Raw genomic sequence first — 23,234 nt, forward strand, 5'->3', positions numbered from 1 at the left:
TAAAATACACACTAACATAATTCACTGCATTTTGTGCTCACATTCTCACTAGAGTGAGACTTCTCACAGCCCCTCTTGCAACAGGAGTAAGAATAGAGCAGTTTTGAAGGTTAAATCAGAAACAACAGCTCAACATTTATTTTTATATTTAAATGTTCCTATATGTCTTTTTTAAACAGTTTAATACCCTTTAGAAGCTCAAAAAATGGTTCTGCCAAAAACAAACAAAAAAAAAAAGGCTTAAGCATTTTTAGAAGTACTAGATACACTAAGGCTTCAAACCAGAGTATTTGCCTGTACTTGAGGCTTCTTTCTGTGAAGACAAAAGCTCTGTAATTCTCCAAAAAAGCAGCAACTGATCCTGTTGTGAAGGCTGAACTCTACAATATCCTGACACATCCTATTTCAGTTCTTTGCTTTGAAAAGCATTGAAAAATACAAAATGGAAAAATACAAGTGTTGTAACTTAATCTGGGCTGTAAATCCCTGCTCCAGACACACATCTCTCCTCCACCACCCCAATGAACATACAAGTGACAGATGAGGAAGAACAGCTTCCACTGCATATTTGTAAAACTTTTGTGTCACTTATGACGCTTAGATTATTTGAACGAAATTACTTTTTACTTAATCACAGAAGAAAAACTCAATGCAGTTTAGAAAAGGAAAAAAGGGGAGTAATTTAAGAAGGTAGCAAAGTTCCCTGCAGCAGTCCTTGGCATGGACAGCACTTAAAATGGGTGAAGAGCTGCAGCCATTCAAGGAGAAACTAGTTTCATTTTGTTTGAAGTAGAAATTCCCTACACCAACTAAGCAAACATCCTCATCCCTTTAATGACCCAAACACTTGAAGCCAAAGTAACAAAGCAAACAAAGATTTTCAACAGTATTTCTTCATTTTGTAGCATTGTCAAGTCTGGGGCACCCAGAATTTTCTGGGTAGCACTAGGAAGTATTATTTCCTATTTTGCACCACTGAACAATCTAGAAAGAAAATTTTAGACCCATGAGAAGGTCCACATAACTTGTCTCCAAACATACAAACTCTACCAAGTATACAGAGTTACTTGTCCTACACAGTCATTTTAATAATCATTTAATCATATAAAGTGTTGGGTATGTCAGAAAAAGAAAGCAGGGGTCATAAAAAATCAGATTTAACACTAAGACATGCACAAAATTAAAAATGTAAATAATTGATTAATGACAGGGATGATGATGTAAGAATAAAAATTAATCACTGAAAAGAAAACCATTTTTGGGAAAAATAATTGCAGAGCAACATACAGTAACAAAGTCTTCCCAAAGTGACATCTACAGGGCCTTGCTAAGTGTCTTATCCATTCTCTTAAATCCAACACTAACATGCTTCCTGCTATAAATACTTCAGACATCCATAAACAACAACAGTGTTGTTATCCGTGATAGCAATAATACACAAAAAAATGGATTTCCATTATGAAATATTGAGAGTGTTTTGTCTATATAATTGTGCCTAGAAAGACTGGACTTAAGTGTTTTCTTGTTTAAAAAGACAAAATGGGTGCAATGAGAAAAGAAAAAATTTCTATATCCCAATATTTAAGACCTGTCATTTGCTTATGCAGCAACAGATAAATCAAGAGATACTAAACATGTCAGAAGTTAAGTTTTCCTCAAACTAGTTTTAGTCAAGTTCTCATTCTGAAATTGTTCAGTTACTCCCTGTGCTGAGTGCAGTATATTTTGAATCTGACATTTCCCCAACCCCAAAAGAGGAATTCCCACCACCAATAAATTCATTCTCTAAAAGTAACTGTGTCTGAAAAGATCAAACTGTCCTTTTGGTCCACTGGGCTTTTGGGGTGAGAAGAGTAAAATACCTAAAATTTACAGCATCAGTAAACAAAAAACACTGAGGTCTACATGAAATGGCTCACTAGGGCATGTAACACTGCAGAGAAATGGGATTTTACAAGGATACAGAGGAGCAGAGTTTCCATATTTGAAGAGTCATCCAAAAGGGATGGGGGAACAAGAACAGATAATCATGGCATGAGGCAATAGGAATGTTACATGAAAATATCTGAGGTCTAATATGCTGATTTGCAATTTTTTATTCATTAGCAAGATATTGTTACAGAAATAATCTGTTTAAAATTTTGTTTAGTGCAGTTGAAGCTCTTAGAAAAGAAGAAAGAGGGGGGAGAGAATTGTTTGTCAGAATAAAAATTCAGAGCTTGTGTTTAACATAACATCTGTGGTCTCAATAAAATATGTAAACCAACTTGCTATAGCTCATTGTGATCTAGCCATGCCAAAACATTGTCTTCAAGGGACTGTCAACAGAGTAAAGTGAAGAAACTTATTGATTTAAAAAAAAAGAAAATACTCATTTACAACAAATTTTCTGGTTTTACTAAAGCTGAAGATTAGAAATGGCCTCCCATTACCTATTACTTACACAAAACACTACTGCTGAATTGGAAAAGCCAAAGCAAACAGAGATTGCATTGAATTAATTAATGGTATTTTAAGTTCCCCTCTGTCCTGGTCATGGCAGTCTGTAAGGAGCTTCACACCTCAGGCATGAAGGGAGATGAGGGAGAGAGTGCAAATGAAATGAAAGTTGGGTTCCTCTGCAATCCAACTCAGCCTCAAATGCTTTAGGGTTTCTGACACTCAGGAGACCCAGAAGCCTGAATTACTGAGGGCTGTGAAGTCCCACATGGGCAGAAAACATTTTTGTTTCATCTGTTTTCTTACACTGCTACACCTTTATTGATTTACTGTGGATTTGAACAGATACATTTCTTTTGATATTACTCAACCAAGCAGTATCAAAATATATAATTGAAGGTGTTGTATATGTGTATGAAATCCACAATTGAGCGGACTGACAGAAAGAAGTAAAAGGTTCATTTGCTCTGGGCTTACATGAATTGCTGCAGTTGAATCTTGACTGTTTCTTCACTGTTTTTAGTAGAAGCACAGAACTGACATCAGTGAAACCACAGAAATATGGAATGGGAAGGATGAACAGATGACATCCATTTTTCCTTCAGAGTCTCGATTTAAAGAGAACATTTTGTTTTTTCAGGGAGCAGTTGACATGGCTGATGAGTCTGTGGTGGGTCAGAGAAGGTTGCATTGGCCATTGGGGAATACAGAATGACCAGGAACATCACAAAAAATTGATGTAATTACTACATATAATGGAAAAACCTGAAAGGTTTAGAATTTCATGACATCCTAGAGGTGGCCCTGGCAGTAACAGCACCTTGAAGAAGAGATTTGAAGAATATGAAGAAGAAATCACTGTTAGGAAAATACTGCCCAGTCCTCAGCAGAAAGAACCAGCGTGCATCTCACAGTGTCCAGAGATCCAGACTTATCTAAAGAAGTCAAGCAACCATTAATCTCTAAATTTTAAAATATTTTTAAGCTTTTATTTATCCTAGTTGATAGGATTTATTTTAAAAAATAAATAACTTAGAGTACTAACACAGAGAAACTAGTGTAAGAGCTGAGCTGCACAAGAGGCTGGATGAATCATACTAAAATTAAATCTTGCTGATAGTCCTGGATAAACACACATCCTCATCTATGACTTCCAAAAAGCCTCCAGGGCAGCTGCAACACTGGAACTGAGAGAAAATGCTCAGACATCAAGGTACCCAAGACTCTTACCCCACAACAGCAATCACAGACAACCTCTGTCATCTCCATTCCAGCTCGAGGTATTTTACAGATTTAACCACTTTATCATCTCAAATGTCTTCATAACAGTTGGATCATCTAGAGCTCAGAAAACTTGCTACAGTTTTCTTGAAAACACTAAGTATCTACCAAACCTAGGTAATTTACACATAATGGTAGAATTCAGGTGACTTAAAATGTTAATTGGTAATTTGTGGAAATATGTACTGTTGAAAACAAAAATTAAAGACATGCAGTTTTGTCTTCTAATTATATTCCTTCCTTTAGTCTATTATATTTTACATAACTTGTTGTATTGCTCACACAACAATGGATTTGCTGTTTCTGGAAAAACATGTAACTGCATCTTCTTTCACCTCATGACAGCACACTGAGTTATACTGTCATCTCATCAGAGACCACAAGAAAAAACACCCTACCACCAGTTTTTAATGTAAAGGTTAAGATACATTTGCTCTCAAGCTTATTCTATTAAACTTTTTTCCTTGATTAATGGTTAACTGGCAATAAGTTTGCACTTTTTTAGTGATATTTATTGCAGATTACAAGCATCGTGCTGAGAAGCACATATGTAATAAGGTTTATTTCTATTTTCATGCTATTCCTTGCCAAAAATGCATGGTGAAACCCATCTGTTGTATTTCCCATCTGAGGTTAGACAAGAAAAGGAGACTCTACACAGCACTCTGTCACTGCAAACAATATTGATTAAAGAAGAGCTTGGAGATGGAATCCAAAGTGCTTACTCAGAGTAGGCATTCTGCCTCATTGATGCACACAGATGAAAATATATATAAAATATGACATACTTGAAGAAATAATGACCAGGGGAATGCAGCTCTGGAGTGTGAGATAAGGACCAAAGTAGAAGCTGAATCATCAGACAATTGTTTCTGTACATTTGCTCACATGTGCCTTCAAACATGCAATTTTTTTGTACCAGTTTTTTTTTTTCAGTTGTGCCAGTTTAATAAATGAAGTCTCTGTCTGAGAAACTGAGGAATACTTGGGAGCCCTTCTTTTGTGCCTTGAATAAAGGATGCAAGTGCTCTGATAGGGCAATGCACACTGCATTGTTTTTCACTTTCTCACAGAAAACAGACACTGTCCCTCTTTGCAGATGGCCAGCCTTCACAATGTTTTAACTGTACTCATTTCCTCATTCAAGACACAAGAAACGTTCTTCCTTTTATCTGTCAAGTAAATTCATGCAGCACATAATTCAATGCTAATTAACTGTGTGAAGGAGCATAAGTAATGAGGATGTTGGTAAAATCAGCTGAGATGATGCAAGTGGATTCTGATACACGGAGGAAGAAAGGGCATCAAAATATCAGACATAAATGGGAATAAAAATATCTGACACACAGCTTACTTTAAAGGGAACAGGGGTAGGCTGACACACAAGAATGGCTTTATGTTGACTACACTGGGAAAGTATTTCAGAATGGGAGATATTCTAGTATTTAGGAACTTATGGGCATATAAACCATTACTGAAACATGCAGTTATATCCCCCAGACAAGACAGCTCAAAGAGAAAATTAATGTGTAACATACAAGGATATAAATTAAAATATAAAGCTTCAGCTTCAATACCAAACTTTGAAAAGTTGTTTGCAGTGTGGACACAGAGATCAACAGGACTGTACAACTTCAGTACACAGGCATAAAAACACAACATATTTTTAAATAACTAAAAACACAGCTTTTAAGAAGTGTTGCATTCAGAGCTCCAGAAACTAATGTCCTTAATATTAAAAATATCACACAGTGGGCAGCCTAAGATATATTTCAGTTTCTAAATGCTCTCTCATCAGGAATGAGTGACTTTTATTGTAAAGATACAGAAACATAGCCAACAGGGAGAGTAGCTTTCAAGAATAACTGCTCTCCCATCTAAATCTCAGATCCAAGGAAGTTGATCTGAATCCCTTTCAGGCTCAGATCTTTCCCACCACCTGAAGAACCTAAAGGAGCTGTGTGTTATCCAAAGCACAAGCTCCTTTACATTTGACTAGAAATGACAGAAACTTCCAGATCATGTAATCTCAAGTAAAAATTCCAACAATTAATAGATGACCTTTCTTCTTCCACTCATGATCTTGCTGGCTTACCTGTGGCTCATCACATTGCTGCAAAACTCAGGGACAGAACTCTGAATTCAGGCCAGAAAGAAAAAAGTTTATACAGCAAATATCCATAGAATTTGTTAATCCTTCTTCTGTGAATGGGAGTTAAAGGTCCTGTGCCCAAGGGTGCTCAGCTAGTGCCTCCTCACTGAAACAGCCACTGCCAAGGGTAGTCAAACAGTAACATGGTTGTGGTAATACAGACATCAAACAGCATCTTGGCAAACCCCAAAATTTTGCATTACTGTAATATTTCAACAACCTGAGAGATTACATTTCTATAAGCCAGAAAGTTACTGACTGGCTGGGGAGGAGGTTCCTTTAAGTAGGAATGTTTGATTTATTTGACTCTCAAGTTCAACAAAGTTTCCTGTTATCACATGGATGTTTGAGGGAAGGCCAAAGCAAACAGTTTTAACAGCTTCATTCTATGCACCTTCACATCTCTCTGTAGCTCTGTTACTCCTTGGACTGGCATTAAAGGCTCCATCAGAAATGCCAAAGTTTGCCAGACGTTTCCCCATTCTTCCCTTAACTTTATCAGTGCAGTAGAAAGATGTTCTTCAGAAAAAAAACCACAAGTCAACACAATACTGTATTTGCACAGCCTACAGACACATCATGTAGAATGTACACATTTAGGGGTATAAAGAACACTTGGCATAGACACAGAGTTGTAATTGAGACCATCCCCAGGACTAATAAACTGTTCTAGAAATGACACATCACCCCCTTTTATTTGTAGACGCCTGTTAATGTCTGCTAGTTAATGTTTGCATCACTGCCCTTATTTTAGGGCAGATCCCCAGTTCAGTGCAATTTACTGGTAATTACATTTTCAATTTTTTTTTTTACCTCGTGATAAATCTCATCCTAGTGAAGCTATACCTGCCTTATCCAGTACCCAAATCTCTGGCTGTGTACAAAGATCACTTCCATAATGTACTGGATGAAGTCCAAACCTGAGAAATTACTTCTATGTACTCACTCTCAAACATGCTGGAAATCTTGGAGAAGTGTAGTTAAGTGGTTCTGGTAACTGTGTTACTAAAGCAATAAAATCAACACAGTATTTTTACTATTTGTTTAGTAACAGGACTTGACAAATATAGAGCACTGTAACAGCAAACTAAAATCCACTTATATTTTTATCGCTTCTGCTTCAAAACTAAGAAAAAAAATATACCACTCATAAAATTCCTGCAATTAGACATAAGTTTCTTCATTTTTTAGATGTAATTTGTATAACTGCTGTTAAAAGTTAGGCATTTCATGAAGTAAAATTTAAATATATTAAATTAAAAAAAAAAAAAAAGCCTTGTACTAACAGAACCAGTTTATTTTCAAGAACATTTTGCATTCCTGTACACTGGCAGCAGAAATGTATCTGTGGTTTCCATCTGGAAACTCCTGAGGATGAAGGAATCTGTCCTTTATGCATGATAAAATCTCGTGACACAGCAAAATATTGCTGCTGCAGTGTCCTCAAGGTACGCCCTTCGGAGAGTCCTGTGCTGCTCACTCACTACTGCTGCAATAATCCATTAGGTAAAAATCATTTACATGCACAAAAACAGCTCAGCTGCTGAATCATGAAGTGTATCATAATTATGTCCTATAGCTTTTTAGCTTGATAATGCTATTATTTTTCTTTCAAATTTCCTCTGTAAATATGTTTCAATTATTCCTTAATACAGACAGTTGCTTGAATAGGCAAATTATTAAACACTAAGTAACACTGTTCTATAATATCTTGTTGGGGGTTTTATTAAACTATATGTAGACTTTTCACCTTGCTATAAAACCAGCAATGAGTTAAGCCTCAGACAGATGAGTGTTATCATCTTTTTCACACATAAGGAAACAACTACAGGGAGAAATTGCTGCCACAAGGACTCTGAGCACAGCTGGCTACTCCTTCTTCTGATCTCCCGTGCCTTTAATCACACACCACACTACTTGTAGGGATCTGGTCACAGGTGTGTTACATGAATCAATCCCATGTTGTGTGCTACTGCAAGTACAGGGAGCTACTTTTTATTTTTTTGTATCTTGCTTCTCTTTCTTTGAATACTTCAGCCATTCTGAGCTAGACAAAAAAAAAAAAAAAAAAAAAAAAAAAAAAAAAAAAAAAAAAGCCCTGAACAGTGATCTCTAAAATTAATATTTTTACAACACTTATAGAATGGATATTTGAATTTTTGATTATTTATTGTGCTGCCAGGGCTAATGGGGAAGTATGAGAAATGCACAGCAGCAGGTACCTGAGGCTGAAGTGCCAGGTTATGGACTGTGCACTACAGGCAGGCAGTGCAGCTCTAATTTCTGACTCTAATAATGAGGCTGGAAGCCCCAAAGAATTGAAGGACCCTCCAAAGTTCTACTAAGTTTGGGCAAGTAAGATAGAAGCCTTCCACAACCGAGGGTGCAAGAAAAGCTTGTTATGGCTTCAGACAAAAGATTTATCTTGCTAAATAGTGCTTGGTTTGTTTTTCCCCCCTGCTGCTAAGATTCAGGAAAAGAACAGTGAGAAAAAGAAAATGAAAAAAGGGCAAGACTTGTATTTCAGAATCTCTCTCTGCCACCAGCAATTTGCCATTCAAGAGCTCTATCAATCAGAATTGTTTCAGCAAACCTAGTGGATTTTTCTTCCACTAACCTATTCACTTTTTCAACGTTTGTGAAACTTCAGTAACCTAAAATATCCTGCAGTAGAGCTTCATAACTCACCTGATGTATGAAGAAATGTTTCCTACACCTACATGCAGCAGTTTCACTTGGTGCCTGCTGGTTATGGCTTTGAGAATGGAAACAGGTTTGCAGAGATAACAGGAGAGGGGTTTTGGACTCCTGTGAGGGAAGCAGGACACTGTTTTCAATCCTAGGGCTGAAGAGAATATTTTAAGTGCTACACTTCCATTAAAGTAGGTCAAAATCTTCTTCCTTATTCCCAGAAAGGGACTTGATGTTCTGACTATCAATAGCATAGAGTGCAGTTCTGAGTCAGGTACTTCTGAAGCACAGCTCATCAAGACTTTTGCAAGGAGAAATGTTCGTGCTCCCCACTCCTGTTTGCCAGCAGGATCCACATACAGCCATGGAGAAGATCACAAACTTCAGGCAAGTCCTGAACTGTTTCCTAAGGGCTTTCAACTGCTTTCAACTCCAACAGCCCTCAGCAACCACCCAGGTCTTTACAGGATGCAACTCATACCTTGGGTACCTGAGGAAGCCTTCAAATCACATCAGCAAACCTAAAAAATCCTGAGTGCATAGCTTACTTCTGCTAAGAGTTCTCATCTTTACACCACACCAGCTGTTTGAATTCCTGTTTTCCTCATTTGACTGGTGGAGGCCACAACAGACAGCCCAACAGTGTCAGTGCAGGCTGCAGCTACAAGACCAATAATCAATATGCTGTCAGTAATTTATGATTTAATTGAAATATCATGGATATCACTATATCCCTGAAACATGAGGTTAGAATGGTTTTTCCGTTATTATGTAATACAGTAAAAATTAGGAAAATTAGAAGAAAATAAAGTGTCCAGAGAAAATGAGAGCTGAGGAGTTTCCTAATGACTTGATTCAGCTGACAGCTCACCATGCTTATGCTCAGTTGCTATACAAAGCTTTTATGGTATTTGCAGTTTATTATCCAGCATAATAAAACTTCTGCAAATGCATTTTTTCCACATCACTTCTGAATTGACTAACACCGAATTCAGTGAATGACACCCTGGTTTACCACTCAATCTTTTCTCCCACTTTATTTTCAACCAGACAAATGTGTTTAGAGAAGACACTGTCATATTTGAAAAACATGAAACTGGGGAGGATTATAGACAAGCTTCACAGAAACTGAGTTCTGAAAACATCCCATTCAACATACTCTAAATGTTTCTATCAAATTTCCTGCCATTTAAAAAATATGCTAATCTCAAGAATTAATGGAACATCTTCAAATGGTGAGTGCATCTTAAAATAACCTTACCAACTGCTGAAACCTCAAGTCTAGATACAATTTTGTCTTACTAGCAGCTGTGCTGATTCTCTTCTTGCTGATAACATCATATACCAATATTATTCTTAAATAAACCTGGAAAGAAAAAGCTTTAGCTTACCCTTACCTTCTATAGAGGCCACACAAAAAACCCTTCAGCAAGTAAAACAGCACCAAATCAGCACTGCTTAGTTGAGCTAAATATTAAAATAAATTTCCTTGTACTTGACTAGTAACTTGACTGTTGTTGTGGACAACATCTTTTACAATAAAATTAGCACCACAGGTCACAACAGATGATGGAGCAGGTGCAGCTGAACACTCAACTAATGCTTGAGAGTAACTGATTCAAGAGCCTGGTATTTTAGGTCTCATAAAAGACAAAATATTGGCAACAGTGTCAGCATCTCTTGTTTCTCAAATGGTCATCAGTAGATGAATATTGGAGTACGGTTTTTTTTTAAATCAGATCATTTTTTCCAGCTTACACTTTCTTACCAAATTAGTTTTTTGTTTTCTCAACCCATAATCCTTTAATGCTACTGAAAGGACATAATGTAATCAAAATGTACTTGATTAAAAAGGAAATACATCATTAATAGAAACCACAAAAAAACATTATGCATATATCAATGGGGAGAACAAGGTCATCTGGTTTTGGATACAAAATCATTAGGCATTACTGCCAATCTACAACACAGATTATGCTCCTAATGTCAAGGATATGATGATATCTTGAATGTGCTTCTATGTATAATTTTAGCTTTCCCTCCCTCCCCCTGTTCTGTCCTTCACAACCAAAGAATGCTGCAAAGAATAACTTCTCTAGAACTTTACAGTTTTCAGTACATTTACTTATAATATGAGGTTCTAGTAGTTTTCCCCAAAAAAAACCAAAAACTAATTTGTATCAATTTGTAAACTCCTTTACATCAATTCAAATTTGTAAACCCCTCTACATCAATAGCAAAGTAGCCCTGCTGCTTTAAGGATAAATTTATGGACTTTCTACAAATCATGAAAACTCTGCTTCTACAATTTTATGAAGTCTTTATTTAGAAGACAATTTAAGGTTTAGAAAAACACTGGCATCTGCAAACCTGGCAGCCAAAGTCAGGGTCTGTCCCATGCTTCAGCTACGTTTGAAAACTTACAAAAAATAAAAAAAGGCACTTGTACTGCAGGAGGAAACCTTTTAAATTATCTGCAACTAATAAATCAGCCTCCTTTTATGCTGGGTGTACTGCAGTTCAATTATAACACCAAATTAAAGAAAGATTTTCAACAGAAAATACACCTCTATGCACATTCTATGGAGAAGTGCTGATAAACCTTCAATTTCTGTACCTTGTGGCAGTTCTGGCCTATGGAATTGTTCTGAACAGGCAGAGAATTTCAGGAAGCAGAGTCCAGCTTTGGTAACACAAGAAGCTCTGCCACACTCAGGCATCAACAGGAAAAAAAAAAATGAACAGATAGAAACTGCATCCAGAGCAAAGAACTAAGAACTGCACAAGGGACACAAAAGACAGAATGGACACAAACATGAGGCAAATTAGAGGTCACAGCTGCTCCAAGACTGAGGAGTCAGGGGCAGGAATCAATCAAGTACCTGTTTAAAAATTATTTTTCATTTAAATATATCATATTTGATTACATTTTCAAGTGATCTGTATTGTGTATGTGCACTCACATATACTCAAAAGGAGTTTTAAGAGATGCATGAAGTTATTAAAAATAAATACTCCAAAATGCAAGTGTTCTCTTGTATGTGCCAACTGGGCTCAATTAGCACAATTATTAGTACAAATCTTTCCTGTTAAATTGAACATTCACAATTTACTTGTATAGAATGAGGCTAAGCTACCTTCTTTAACTTTGAACTCCATCTTCCTATGAGAAAAATCTGTCAAATTTTATCAATGCAAAAGGATAAACCTGCCTGTAAGCTAATGCAAGTTGAGGCTAAGTTACAAATCTGCCTTGTAAATAATTTTAAAAGAGAGCTTTTAAAACTGCATAAAATGCAAGGTTTTTATCTAGAACAAACCAACAAACTTTATTCAGCAAATAAGTTTTCCAGTTAGATGGAAACTTCCGGAGGTACAAGTCAATCACCCCTCTGGAGCACTCTGGTTCCTCATGGCTCAGGAAAGACCAGTTTGTACCCAACAAGCCTTTGGCACCACCAGTGAAGCTGACATTAAAACCCCATTGGTATTTCTTTTAAAAAGGAGGAATCCACAACTTCAAGGCTGGGCAGAAGTGTTTCCATGAGTGATCCCTTAGTAAACTGTTAAAAATTTTTAAACTATATGGAAAACTACAATATTTAGGAAAATATTTGCAGGTGCTTCCATTCATAAAAGAATAATGCAAATAACATCCGAGTGAATGGAACAAAGTTGAACATTAAATGAAATAATTAACATTTAATGCTAATGAATTTCAGTGGAAATCCAGTTGTGTATCACCAAGCAAAATAAGACATATCACAAAGAAAAATTAAAGGAACATCAGAAAACCAGGAATGCAACAAAAATTATTTTGTTTCCTCATTAGTAAAGAAAAGCAGGAAAACAAAGAAAATGAGACTCATAATTGCAGGGGAAAAGGCAGCTAAAGACCACTTTTGACTGCAAGACCACACACAGCAGATGCACCAGTGCCATCCCCTTGGTACACCAGTGCCTTTCAGGAGCTGCTGTGAAGTTTCTTTCACCAACTACTTCAGGATACACTCATGTTTGTTGATTACTGTAATCACAAGGAACCTATAAAATAACCACTGATTTATGGTTAACACAGATAAAAGGAAGCACTAAAAAACTACAGCTAAAGAACTACAAAATTCTTAACTGGATGTTTGCAGCTCTGGAATGAACTTCCCCCCATCAACATCTTGGATAGGGGGCAATACTCATCTAATCATCTGATGTTTTGAGAAGTTTCAAAGACTGACACAAAAATTAAACAGGAAAGGATTTTGTAAACTTTAAGATTATATTAACAAACATTTCAGAATTCTAGTGAAGGATTAGGTACCAAGGAAAGTTCAAACCAAGTTAGCTTCCCTTTCAAAAGCATCAGAATTTAATTTTATTTAGATACAGCTAAGAGATAAGGGAAGAAGGAAGAAAACGTGGTCTGGAGGTATGATACACTGCTTTTAGAAATATTTATTTTAGGGCCAGTTTCTTATGAGACCAGAGAGGAGGTGTCAAAAACATGAATGGGGGCACTCACCTCAAAGGGAAGAAACAGTCCATAGTTTTTAATTTCCTTCCAAAACTTACATGTACAGAAGCACTGGAAACAGAGAAGCTTGAGTTTCCCTTTCTGAGTCACTACTGGGATTAGTTATCCCTTTTTTTCCCCCTTACACAATGAGTTGAGCTTGCATTACCTAGCACATAGACAGCAGCAAACACCACAGAAAGGGCAACAAACCTCCCTTCAAAAAACTAATCAGCTTTGGATTGATGATAACCTGGAACAGAAAGTTTCCTCTTCCTGGAAGACACCTTTACCTCTTGAGGAACCTCTGTTACATGCCATGCTTTGAGAGCCAACTTTAAAGCTCCCTGGTCTAGAGAGGGAACACGATTTGGGTCTGGTGATGGACATCAGTTCATTGTCTAAGGAGTAATGAGGTGGCATTTCTTATTTCTGTCTGCAATATCTAAGCACCTTTCAGACAGATTTTCAAAGGAAGCCACGCTCACCTAATTGTGTCTGTCCATCTACCCGCCGGGCCTTCCATAATTAAATCTCTTTAACTCACCAGCAAATTTCAGCCAAAAGCTGCCAGTAGTCTCAAGGAGAATTAAAAAACGGGCACCAGATGAGAAGGCAGACAGAAATTAGAGGCTGTGCCCTGTGAAAGGCTCCAGTAGGACATCAGCAGTAATCCCTTCTTCCATGACACCTGCCAGTCTCCAGACGTGGCCTCGTCAGCACACAGGCATCCGTGAGAGGTGCTGGGACATGCTCTGCACAGGAATTTCTGCACTGCAGCACCTCTGTGCCTCTCTCTTTCTGCACTGCAGCACCTCTGTGCCTCCCTCTTTCTGCAGAACAGGCTCCAGCTGACTGGAGCTGCCTGTGAGCACAGGAGGCTTCTGCTCCCTCCACATCTGCCTCCAAAGGAGCTCGTTCAGTTTGGGGATCCTGCCTTGTCTTATGCACAAAATGCACATGAAACTGCTCAAATCTGCAAGAGGAAAGAAAATTCAGGTCAGGATTTCGAACAACCTGGTCTAGGAGAAGGTGTCCTTGTCCATGCAGAGGGGTTGGAACGAGATGATCACTAAGGTCCCATCCAAGCCATTCTGTGATTCTGTGATCTTGAAAGTGTGGAGTGTACTTGAATTTTGTCCATGAAGTACAAAGGGATTTCAAGGTGCTGATGATTTTAGATGGGTTTTGAAGTACTGAGAAACCTGCCTTTCCTGTAACTCCTAACTTTGGGTGTCTACATCCTTTTGCAGATCTGGACTGAAGCATGTTGCTAGGCTGCCAACAACTGCCAGGCAACAAATCACAGCACACAGATTGAAGCCATGCTTACAATGCAATATATTGAGCATGTTTTATTGTTAAGAAATCAATAATCTGCATTGCCATAATAAAATGTAAAATGTGATTATGTTTTTCCCAGGGGGTAGTAAAAATAAGAATAAAAAAACCTGTAAATCATTTTTATTGCCTTTCCAAAGTAAAACTTATACATTCATTCTCCAATCTGTTATAAAATCAAATTAATTTCCACTATTAATGAACAAAGCCTCTCTCGTTTTGCACATGTAATTAAGGGTGATACTACTTCTTTCTGAGCTCCTTCTATTCATTGCCCCACCAAATTATTAAAACAAAGCAGTTACTATGGTAACTAATTCATTCTCTGCATTATTATATTGTTTCTAAACATCAGCATCGACTCATTCTGACTTACATGCCCTAAATTCCAGTTTGAAATTCTAAACTTCTGTCTTGTTTGTCAGAAAAGCCCTTTACAATCTATGCATTCATGCAGATAAGGATAGCCAGAGCCCAGCTGCTTTTGTTTATTGCAAGAAGAAGTAACTGTTACTAAATTATTTGAGTTTGATAAATCGATGATGCCTGCATGGAAGTGCAGGGCAGCACCCAGGGAACAAGCATGGGAGTCTGTGGAGCACTGCACAAACGGGCAAACATGACCATCTGCAGGTTAGCTAAACTAACAACAACAACCAAAAATGACTGGCAGATGTTGTGGAAATTAAGTAACGCCTGCCTAGGTGGTATTTGATACCCAGGAAAAAGCCACATGCATGTGACTGATGCAATCTTCAAGACAGAAAGGAACAGCAGGGAACAAGAAATTGTGATAAAATTGTCTGGGAAAAAGTTTTCTTAGCACTTAATAAAACTATTTCTTCAAATGTGCACTCCTTGACAAAAAGAGGCATTTATCGTATATTTAATTAAAACTTATAATTATTCTTGATTACCTATTAGCAGGAGTCATAGTCTAATTGTGTTTGAGTGTCATTATCTAGCACACAAGGAAACTTTCTGAAAAACACAGGTAGGATCAAAAGAATAAAGAGTCTTTACTCTTCATCTTTTGCTCTCCTACTGCCATTGCCTGTAATTTTTGTTGTGTTTTTTTGCTGTGTCTCCAGTTAATTGGCAGAATGAAAGATTTGAAAATTCAGTGCATGGGAGGATACTTTGAAAAATAAGGATCAGGATAAAGAGAAACATGAATAATTTTTAACAGCTAATTTCTGGCTTTAAAGAAGTCCCAACTACATCTGCTCAAAGTCACAAGCAATTTAAATTTAGTTCTCATAGGAAAGGGCATAAGAAGGAACATTTTTATTTAGGTATCTGAGCAGGGCCACAAGCCAGTGCAGAATTCTGGATCTCCAGTGGTACCAAGGGGTGTGTTTTCAAACCTGCAGCAAGAGCCAGGTATTTTCACAATTACTAAAGCCTCATGTTTTAAAGGGATTCCAAGAGTATTACAACAGCCTGCTGCTATTTATATCCCAGAACATCTCTGACTGTTTTCTGTCGCAGAAAAAGAAGAGGCAGAGGCAGATATTGTTTTTCTAACCTTCTACCTGACTTCAGAAAGGCAACAAGATAAAACACAGGTTTCTTAACTCCAAATGACCTGTCCATCAGACCACAATGACTTCTCTAATGAGGAGGGACATCTCAGCTAGATACTCCCTCCCTGGCAAAGCCTCCATGTAGTTCCTCCTGTTCAAGGAGAGGCACCCTTCAATTCAGTATTGACCTCCTGGAACAAGGAAATAAGGATGGAGCAGCAGAAGCCTCCAGCACTAAAAGACTGTCTCCACTTTTATTTTCTTGTTTCCACTTGCATAAATCACACTCCCATCCTGACTGCACTAAGGGAGGAAACAAAATAAAATCCTTTTTTGCATCTCAGACTGCACTTCCCTGAGGATGGGAACTGCCTCTGTGAAAGCTGAACATGACTGCTTTAATTAGATGACTACGTAAATTTTTCAGTGTGTTTACCTAGACACTTAATCTTTGTACAGTTCAGTTTTCCAGAGCACAGTATAAAGCAACATCAGAGCATCTTCCCTGACCCCAGGCAGAAATTAGTACATATTACCATCAAGTATTTAAGACTTCTAAAGCATTAAAAATTATTACCAGGCATGCATTTGCACTGTATAAAAGCTAAATATCTAGCCTGAAAATATTTTTATTAATAGAAGGATAGGAGGAATAAATTCTCTGGAGATTATCCAGGAATTAGAGGATGAGGTGTGGTTATGTACTGGATTCTGATTCAAATATCTGATACTACAAATACAAGTAATTCAACCCTGTAAAACCAGTCTCATGCTATATTATTTTATGTATTTAACACTGTCTTTGACACTAACATTAAGGGAAACTATTTTGACTTTACTACAGCGTCAAGATGCAACTTTCTGGACAGATCTCAGCCAAACATAGCTGCTGTCATAACCAAGCAGTGTGTTTTATTTCAATATGCCAATCAAAATGTGACAACACAGATAAAATGCATGATGCTGGACACCACAAAATAGCAGTTCTTCTTTACAACATTCATAACTTAAATCAGTGACATGAGCATTTCAGCAAAACTTAAAAAAAATCAGATTCTTTTCACCTTGTATTTTCTTACTGAAGCAATGCTTTTCACTAGCAACTACTATTTAGTGTTACTTATAGTAAAAGGGGCTTCAAAGCCAATTCTCTTTTCATACAACTTGCATTATTCCTGTAATACCTCTGCAGCATTGCAGTGCTAAAGTGGATGCAAATCCAGAGCTGGTCTAGGTAAAGACTGAGATGCAGGTTACTGCAGGAAGCCAAAAAAAAGCTAAAAAGCACTTTGCACTGCAAATACTGATATTAAGGACAAAGCCAAAAACTAAACACAAACCTGTGCATAAGCATTTCAACTATAATTCTAATGAGATAAAGGATGTTTTTGCAGTAGGGTAAATATAACCCAAATATACAGATAATTTTCCTTTGGAAAGAGGCAAAAAATCTAGTCATGTTGAGATTCCTGGTAGCAGCATTTGTTATTTTATTATTCTAAAATCAACTTATTTTAGTCCTTAGAATATGCTCCCTGATCTTTGAAGGCAACTTTTATCTAATTCTCTGTATTACCACATGTTCAAAAATGCTTTCAAAGTTTTTACAAGCAAAATGCAGAAAAATAGTGTTGAATTATTAAAACATGTTTGTATGCAATACATCAATGTATACATTTTCATGTTAAAACACTTGTAGCTGAATTTAAATTGGTTTACTTATAGAATATTCTTCTATAGGTTATTCATAGAAAACTCTGCTTGCTTAAACACTTTCATTTGCTACACTTGAAAGGTTTGATGGCTGCTCTTGCAGAAAGATTTTGGTAGCTTTTACTATCTAATTCCTGATTTAATTTAAACTGGATTGCTGCAGAGGAAAAGAATTTACTCCAGCTCAAATCTTTATGTATTTGATAAAGGCACTTAAGGTTAGAAAATCACATTTTTGTAAAGGTTAATTGGTACTTTATAAGGAGCTACTTTGACTTAGGAAACAAATGATAAAATATTAGGAATCTTTTAGCTCCCTCTGCTGCCCTAATCCTTCACTAAGCTACCTTCTGAGGTCTGTCAAAGCCACAAAGAAATCAGGCGGACCATTAGTCCCTTTTTAAAAAGAATATTTGGCATATTAAGTATGACCAATAACAAGATCAGTACACAGGCAGAAAACTATATAAAGTACTGTTTGATTTACCATTGCCTGTGCATTTTATTATTTCCTTTCTTTCTCCAGTATGTGTTGCAAGTGTGACAATGAAGAATGTGTTCAAATTTGGATGTTAAGAAAACCGCAGCTCTTGTTCTTCAAAGAACTTGACATCTGCAATTCCCACTTACATAAGAAAGAGTTAAGGGCACTCACTGCCTGCAAACATTTATTCCTCCTTCCTCTTATTTACAGATCAGGTTACATGGTACAGACCAACTTGAGTAAAAAATCCTTTTTGAAATTCAGGGAAAGCCCAGACTTTGCCAAAGTATTCTTATTAATATGCAGAAAACTCAACTGCCCCTGCAAGGGGTCAAATCCCAGTTCACACAAACTAGATAGGGTCCATCAATGGTCATGAAAAAACACTTGGTATTTGTCAAACTGGGAAGGTAAGCTATTATACTCACAAAAAAAAAGAAATCAGGATAGTGAATGCATTTTTCTTTTAACTAAGTCACTATTACAAGATTTCTCTATCAATTTGGGAAGACAACCACATTCAATTCATATCTGATTTTTTTCCTTCTGCATTCCTCCTGGAACCATCAACATATTCCACATCAAGTACGAACTGAAGATTCATCTTATTAAATCTCAAGCAGAAAAAAGAAGCTCTAAAAACACAGATGTTTCCTTATAAAGAAAGAAAGCCCAGGCCATATCCTTGACAAGAAACTATTTTATCATGCACTTTTACTGTCCTTCAAAGTGCATCACACTTGGGTATTTGCCAGTAATCAAACCTTCCCAAAGAAAAGCTGCCCTTCATAAAAGCAAAGATGAGAGATTTTATCTGAAATTTTAGAAACTCATCCCATTAATATGCACTTTCTTTTCCAATTTATGATCGTGGCCAAATCTTCATTTCTTAGGTAAGAAAGCATTACTGTTAAAATAGCTAAAATATATTCCAACTTTTCTTCTGGGCAATTTTTAAAAAAGATGAAGCAACATGCATATAAAGAACACCATTAACACTGGAACTGCACAAAAAGGGAAAAAAATATTAGAAAATGCTTGTGTGAGCATTCTGAGTGCTAAAATGCTTTTTGCTTCATCAAAACCAGAAGAAAAAGAAGAAAAAAAAAACCCAACCTCCCCCCCCACACACACAAAAAAAACCAAAAACAAACAAAACAAAAAAAAAAACTCCACCAAAAACCAAACTCATGTCTGGGGACAGACAGGGTCTTCACGGACTCATCCTTGGTACATGTCGCAGTCTTTGCTGTATAAATATCACATGAGGTGCTCTGGGAAGAAATTCCTGGTTTCAAGCAATTACCTAAATTGGGAAAGTCCTCTCCATTTTCCAGTTACATTTCCAGCATTGTGCTGTACTTTAATCCCTAATACCTGTGGCAAACAAGCAAGAAGAAATGAGAAAAGCCCCTTTCCTCCTCCACCAGTGTTCCCTAATGCTTGGAAACCCACCAAAAGCAGTGTATAATAAATATATAGTACTCAGGCAGCCAAAATAATGTACTTAAAAATAATTCACAGTGTTCACCAAGCCCCTTCACAGACAATTCAGACATTCCCCCTGCATGCAGCTACCTTCTGTTCCTTCCTGTTTCATCTATTAGCACCCAGCAAATGCAAGAGGGGTCAGACATCCCAAGGTAACTGCCAAGCAATGGTCAGTAAAACATACATGCATTTAATTAAAGATTTCTAGAATATAAGCAAATAAACAGCATTGTTTACAGTTTGTTACAATATAAAGCACAATAATACCTTAATTAGACATAACAACTTTTCAAAATGCCAAAAACATTTTGAATTTTTCAAATTACCCACAAAATGAACACATTTTATTTTTGCACTGTGACACTTCCAACTGTTCTGCCAAATGTATACTACTATAATTATGCTTTGCAATCACCAGCATCACCGGAGAGGGGGACAAAGAACAATATAATCAGCAACTAATTAATCTTTCACATGTCGTGGTACCATTTATCTCCAAGGGAAGAATCCTAAATGTTATTTTACAAATTGTGAAGTGAGTTTAATATTAGCAGCTCAGAGTGCCTCAAATCATGTCCTTATGCCTAAGCCTAATTCACAGTTACTGGTGGAAGTTAGAAACCAGAATTTAATACCTGGCTTTTTTAAAGAACAGCCTTCAATGGCAGTTCATTGAAATGTGCACAAAAAAATATGATTGCAAAAGCTTTGGGATTAAAAGCAAATATTCATATTTAAGAAGTCATCAAAGAGAATCATAGGTACCTCAGAGAAAAAAATCACTTACTCAGCTACATTAAGTTATATTATTGTCAAGAATTCTTGAAAAAATATGTAGTTAATAGTAGTTAGCAAGTTGTTGCAGCCTAATTTTAAGTGAACTTGCAATAGAAATAAAGTGCATCTTTAAAATATTCTCTTCTATGGGAAAGCTCTAGAGAAGGAAGCAATGCACAAACTGATGAACAGAAAAGCTGACCAAGAAAATAAACCACCTTTAATAGCTCTACAGCTCATTACATTCCCTGAGCTTTGTAAAACATCACACATATTGCTAAAATATAAAATATTTAGGTTGTGTTATGAAAGGCACATATATCAGAAAACAATTTTGCATAATTAATTTTTAAAACTGAACAGGACCATATGTAGAAAAAGAGCCATTATAAAACAAACCAACCCCCCTAGTTTTTATCCTTTTTTACACTTTTTGAAACCATCAGACAGGGAAATGTGTTTACAAGCCTCAAAGAAAATTTGAACATACAGATACACAAGAGCAGAATACATTTCTAACACTTGGGAGCCAAACTGGGTTTCCCACAGCTATAAAATGTCAAGCATGTTTCTATACTTGTTGCTTTACCCCCTCTCCTAATAATTTTCTGCCTGGCCTTCCCACTCTATTTTCCCAACCTGGCTGTTTGATAAATGGGATTAAGGAAGCAGAGAGGTGACCAAAATACCCCCTTTTTTTCCTCCATCACTTTTCAAGTGGATCAGTTCCCTCTACTGCATGGCCAAGCAGATTTTACCAGGATGGATGCAGCGAATTGTGCAGGGCAGGGAAAAACAAGCCTGACAAAACAGCATCACTGGATTTGAACATAAAGCCTGGGGGAAGCCACTGCTGTTTCAGTCTCAGTGGCTGCTGGTCTGTCACCTCTGTCCCTGGCAATGTTCCTTCCTTCCCACATCATCACAGACTTCTTGCCTCTTGGGTTGTTCTGCTGCTCAGTATAATAAGCCCATAAGGAGGCTGAGATGGCACTGAGTGGGCTGAGCTGCCCTAACTGCTGGCTGCCATCAGAAGGGACAGGTTTGTCATTCTTCTTCACACCTTGCTGATTCAGCTAACACTGGCCAAAAAAATTAATATTCTCCATTTTTCATTGAAGAGTTGGATACAGAAACTCCAGGATTGGGAACTGAGCCTGGGAGCAGAGAAGAGGCACATGCACACTCCTAGGTCAGTTCCAGCTGATCCAACTGCAGAGATGCACAGAAAGTGGGGCAGCCTTCCCAATTTCATCATCCTCTGCAGTTAGTTCCCCATTTCTCTGAGCAGGGATGGGTGCCCAGTGAGCAGGTTCAACTGGACACTTGGCCAAGCAGTCTAGGTGGGACACAGTAACAGTCTGGACCTGGCAACCATGGGTGGGCTTGGAATACTGACAAGGAGATTAATCTCCTAAACCAAATGTGAAGCTGCACCCTTTGATACTTGGATGAAATGTCCCTTACTCTGGCTACATTAGGCTAAGCAGTCCCAGCAATCCCACTGAGCCTTTCCAACTGCCCCTTCCATGCATCTGCTCTGTCAGCTGAACAGCGACCTGGACTGAGGAATTTTATTAAATGGAAAATTTATAAAAAAAGGTTTTACTAGGACTCAACTTCTCAATGTAGCTCATGGTAGAGTCACACTCACACTGGCACAAAGAAAGGGGTAAAAACCCACAGGAACTCCTTACACAAGACAACTACTGGGAAAGGGTCTCAAGAACAACATGTGGAGAAGGCAAAGGTTTCATCCCAGTTCACATCATTAGACATGATGCAGAGACCATGTGCCCACCAGTTTTTACACTGTCTCCCATTGTGTCAAAAGAAAATTAACTACTCCCTTGCCTTTTAGTGAGAAACCAACATTTTAATATAAAAATTCATTTAGTCCAGACCATTTTTAAAAACAGTACAACTTATCCCTTGACCTGCTTTCATACCAGCACTAAAAGTCCTTTTGGAGAGAATAGCAGGAATATGCAATTTGCCATTTGTGACCTGACATAAAATGACAGACCCAACTGATTACAACTCCTTTCACTAGAATTCACACTATTTTTATTAATACTCATTTAACATTTGGGCCTGTCCTGCAATTTCTGTTTTGTTTTCATCTCACTTTTTACTTCCTTTCAAGGATCAGATACAAGCTGTTAAATCAGTCTACATGAAGCAAGCCTGTAAAGAAAGACTCCTGAGAGCACTATGTGGTCATTTTGCCCTTTTGCAATTGTTGCTTTTTATAAACCTACAATCTTTTATGGTGTTTGTAAAATGCTAAGATGAAAGCCAACTCAACTGTAGAAAGGTCACAGACTAGTTTTTTTTAATTTGTCTAGATCCATTTCCACCCAAAAACCAGCATTTGTGCACATTCAATATTATCTCAACAGGAACAACAATTCAATTAAAAACACAGGGAATGACCAAGAGAAAATATCAGGATTCCACAAAACTAACACAGTTAACATTAGAAATTGAAATGTCCAACCTTCAAATATGCGATCCAGACGTTGCCGCTTCACTTTGTGTTTGTCCATTAGAGACAGAAAAGTGGAAGCTCAGAGAACGTCCCCACACAGCTTGGTGATGCTCTTCTCACACCAGCCACCAGGCAGAAATGCTCAGTCTTTTAAAAGCTGTGAACAGAAAGATAAACTTTAAAATACATCATTTTTGGCCCCTTTGTCCAGATGATATGAATGTAATCAAAAGAATTTAAAAAAATTATAAAGTTCTTAAATCATATTAGGTAAATTAGTATTTATTTCACAGGAAACTGTCTTCTAAGCACAGAGATCCACAGCACAGGGCACAATTTGG

The 23,234-nt window shown here is 37.3% G+C and overlaps 1 protein-coding gene across 12 annotated transcripts in view; it reads right to left on the reverse strand.

Annotated features, from left to right (window-relative positions):
* The window catches only part of CTBP1 (C-terminal binding protein 1), a 232,126-nt gene that overhangs the window by 156,211 nt on the left and 52,681 nt on the right, over positions 1 to 23,234 (reverse strand). For all 12 annotated transcript variants that reach the window (XM_021535693.4, XM_021535691.4, XM_085577558.1 and 9 more), the window contains exon 2: positions 22,903 to 23,050. In XM_021535693.4, coding sequence (XP_021391368.1) covers positions 22,903 to 22,951 — 49 coding nt within the window. In that variant the 5' untranslated portion in view covers positions 22,952 to 23,050. The remainder of the gene's footprint in view (positions 1 to 22,902; positions 23,051 to 23,234) is intronic.

This window comes from Lonchura striata, chromosome 4, assembly GCF_050655825.1.
Source record: "Lonchura striata isolate lonStrDom1 chromosome 4, ASM5065582v1, whole genome shotgun sequence".
Lineage (NCBI taxonomy): Eukaryota > Metazoa > Chordata > Aves > Passeriformes > Estrildidae > Lonchura > Lonchura striata.